Raw genomic sequence first — 3,031 nt, forward strand, 5'->3', positions numbered from 1 at the left:
GCACAGCTGTTTTGATCAAATGATCACTGCTCGGATTTGAAAAGCCCGCGGTCAGCGAGCGTTGGGGGTGTACCCCGCGTGCGCGCGCGCCACCGAGGTTGGGGCGGTCCTGGGTGGTGGACCTACTCAGGCTCTCCCCGCCCCCCAAAACCCAGAGGCACTCGGGGGCTAGACGCCCCAACAGGGCCCCGGTGCCATCCACGTTCTCGGATCGCGTCCCGGTGGACGTTTCCCGATCGCGTCCGGATGCGCCAAGCAGTCCGGAGACCCGGGGCTGCGTCTCCGCGGTGCTCGGGGTTGGGGACCTCCTGGGGGATAAAAGTCCCCTAGACAGTACAACTGTTTTGATCAATCTCTGCTCCGATTTGCAAGGCGCGCCGCCAGCGAGTGCCGGGCGCCGCCCCGGCGTGCGGGCGTCTGCACTGCCTAAGGGAGGTTTGGGCGGTCCTGGGGGTGGACCTATCGAGGCTCTCCCCGCCTCCCAAGCCCTGCGGCCCTAGGGGCTAGAAGCTCCAGCGGAACCCAGAGTCCCCAGCAGGGCTCCTCGGTGCCAACAGCATCCCCCTGTTGGGCCCCGAGGCGCCAAGCAGTCCGGAAACTGGAGGCGGCGTTTCTGCCTCCAGAAAGTGGGGTTACCCTTGGAGGAATTTGTGGTGGTGAAAAGGAAAACAGAGGAATGAGTTTTTCTTTCCCTTTCCTGAGAATAAAGAAGAGAAAGTGAACAGTGAGAAGGCCTGATCATTCCTAGTTTTGTATTTTTTTTTTCACTTTAACTGCTCGGAACTCTGCCGTGTCTGTAACTAAAGTTTGTTTTTTCTGCCCCCTAACTCTGCAGGAGCCACAATTCACTTTTTTTTCTCCCTTGGACTCTATGCTACATGTACCCCCTACCTAGTGTTCACGCTTGCAACACCCTTCCCCTTGAAGTTTCGTATCAGAAAGAAGCCCTCAGAGCTACCAAACTGCCAGACTCGGTTTTGGGTTACTGACGACAGTGTAGGACTGTCTTTAAACAGTGCAAGAGGAAGAAATCAAGATCCTGTCACCTCTTTTGGGGGCTTGCCTGGTGGCTCAGAAGGTGAAGAATCTGCCTGCCCTTTGGAGACCTGGGTTCGATCCCTGAGTCGGGAAGATCCCCTGGAGAAGGAAATGACAACCCAGTCCAGTTTTCTTGAGTGGAGAATCCCATGGACAGAGGAGCCTGGCGGGCTACAGTCTCGCCAAGAGTCCAGAAGGTAGGGCAGACCGATTGCATCCTAGTGGGTTTCAGGCACACGGCCACGCTTGTGGGGTGTGTGGGGAGGTGGCCAGTGTGCAGAACGGGGGTGTGTCTTAATTTGGGGATGGAGGGCGCGCGGCGAGAGAGGGCTGGAAGAAGGCTCCGGGGCGTGGGCTTTTCCAAGAGGGAGCCTGGGAGGGTCGCGCCCTAGTGAGTGGCTGGTGTGGACGCGGAGGCGCTAGGGGACCGGGACCTCTGGGGCGCGACAGGAAGTCTTTGGAGAGCGGGGGAGGGGCGGCACCACCTCTACCGGGGCGTGGCCTGCCTGCCTCCCCTTCCTCCCCGCCGCCTACCCCCATTCCCGGTCCCTTTCCTTCCGCTCCCTCTCGTCCCCCGCAGTCCCCCGACGCCCCCAACCCAGCTCTCTCGTCCCGCCGGCGTCCAGGAAGGCGAACAGGCCTCCAGCTGCGTTTTGGAGACTCCGAGGCTCAAGCGCAGGCCGGCCTTTGGCTGGGTGGGTGGGTGGGGGGTCCACGCTCACCCTAGACGCCCCTCCCCACTCTATTCCCCTGTTTCCACGCCCCCAGCCCCAGGATCGGGGAAGGGCCGGGGCCCAGGGTCCCGCGCACCTGGCGGCGTGCGCCGCGCGTCTCCTCTGCGCTGTGGGCGCCATGGCGGAGCGGGGCACGGAGCGGGGGACCTTGCCCCGTGCGCTCTGTGTCCCGCCCACCGAGCGGCGAGACCTGGGGGGTGGGTTCCCCCTCCTGCTCGAATCCTCTTAAAGTCCTAGGGCCTCAGGGGGAACTGAGCTTCTAAACAGGTTTTCCTGGGTGGCTTTCTTGGTGGCGGGCACTCCCATGAGACAGGGGCCAAAGTGGGGGTGCAGCAGAACGGCCAGGCTTCCCTGTCCTTCACCAGCTCCCGGAGTTTGCTCAAACTCATATCCATCCAGCCCTCTCATCCTCTGTCACCCACCTCTCCTCCCGCCTTCAGTCTTTCCCAGCACCAGGGTCTTTCCCAGTGAGTCAGCTCTTTGCATCAGGTGGCCAAAGTATTGGAGCTTCAGCTTCAGCATCACTCCTTCCAATGGATATTCAGGGTTGATTTCCTTTAGGATGGACTGGTTGGATCTCCTTGCTGTCCAAGGGACTCTGAAGAGTCTTCTGTTATTGGACTAGAGTTGATGTACAATCTTGTGTAGGTTTTCACAGGTTATCTGTTTAATATATGTGTGCTAAATTGCTTTGATTGTGTCCGACACTGCGACCCCGTGGACTGTATAGCCCGCCAGGCTCCTCTGTCCATGGGGTTCTCCAGGCAGCAATACTGGATGGAGTAGCTTGCCACTTCCTTCTCCAGGGAATCTTCCCCACCCAGGGACTGAACCTGCATCTCTTACGTCTCCTGCATCGGCAGGCAGGTTTTTCACCACCACTGACACACAGAAAGCCATTTAACAACAGTTCCTCTGAATGTGCATATTAATTCCAAAAACTTGGATCTAGATTCTTTTTGCCTTTCAAAATATACTATTATATCTGAATAGCAAAAAAGAAAAAGAAAGCCATTTAATACATCGTAGTCTGTATGTGTCCATTCCAATCTCCCAGTATGTCCTGTCCACCCCTTACCCGCTGGTAAGCATAAGTTTGTTCTCTACACCTGTGACTCTGTTTCTGTGTGTGGGTGTGTGAGTTCATCGCTCAGCTTCCTATGTGTATATCTATCTGCTCAGTCTCTCAGCCGTGTCTGACTCTTTGCGACCCCGTGGACTGTAGCCCACCAGGCTCCTCTGTCTGTGGGATTCTCCAG

The 3,031-nt window shown here is 57.8% G+C and overlaps 1 protein-coding gene across 1 annotated transcript in view; it reads right to left on the reverse strand.

The window, feature by feature from the left end:
- LOC104988301 (arylsulfatase D-like) overlaps positions 1-1,951 on the reverse strand; it is a 10,498-nt gene extending 8,547 nt beyond the window's left edge. The window contains exon 1 of the mRNA XM_010839588.1: positions 1,849-1,951. Within this exon, the coding sequence (XP_010837890.1) occupies positions 1,849-1,892 (44 nt within the window). The 5' untranslated portion in view covers positions 1,893-1,951. The remainder of the gene's footprint in view (positions 1-1,848) is intronic.
- Positions 1,952-3,031: the final 1,080 nt, after the last annotated feature.

Source organism: Bison bison, unplaced genomic scaffold, assembly GCF_000754665.1.
Source record: "Bison bison bison isolate TAMUID 2011002044 unplaced genomic scaffold, Bison_UMD1.0 scf7180017846416, whole genome shotgun sequence".
Classification (NCBI taxonomy): Eukaryota; Metazoa; Chordata; class Mammalia; order Artiodactyla; family Bovidae; genus Bison; species Bison bison.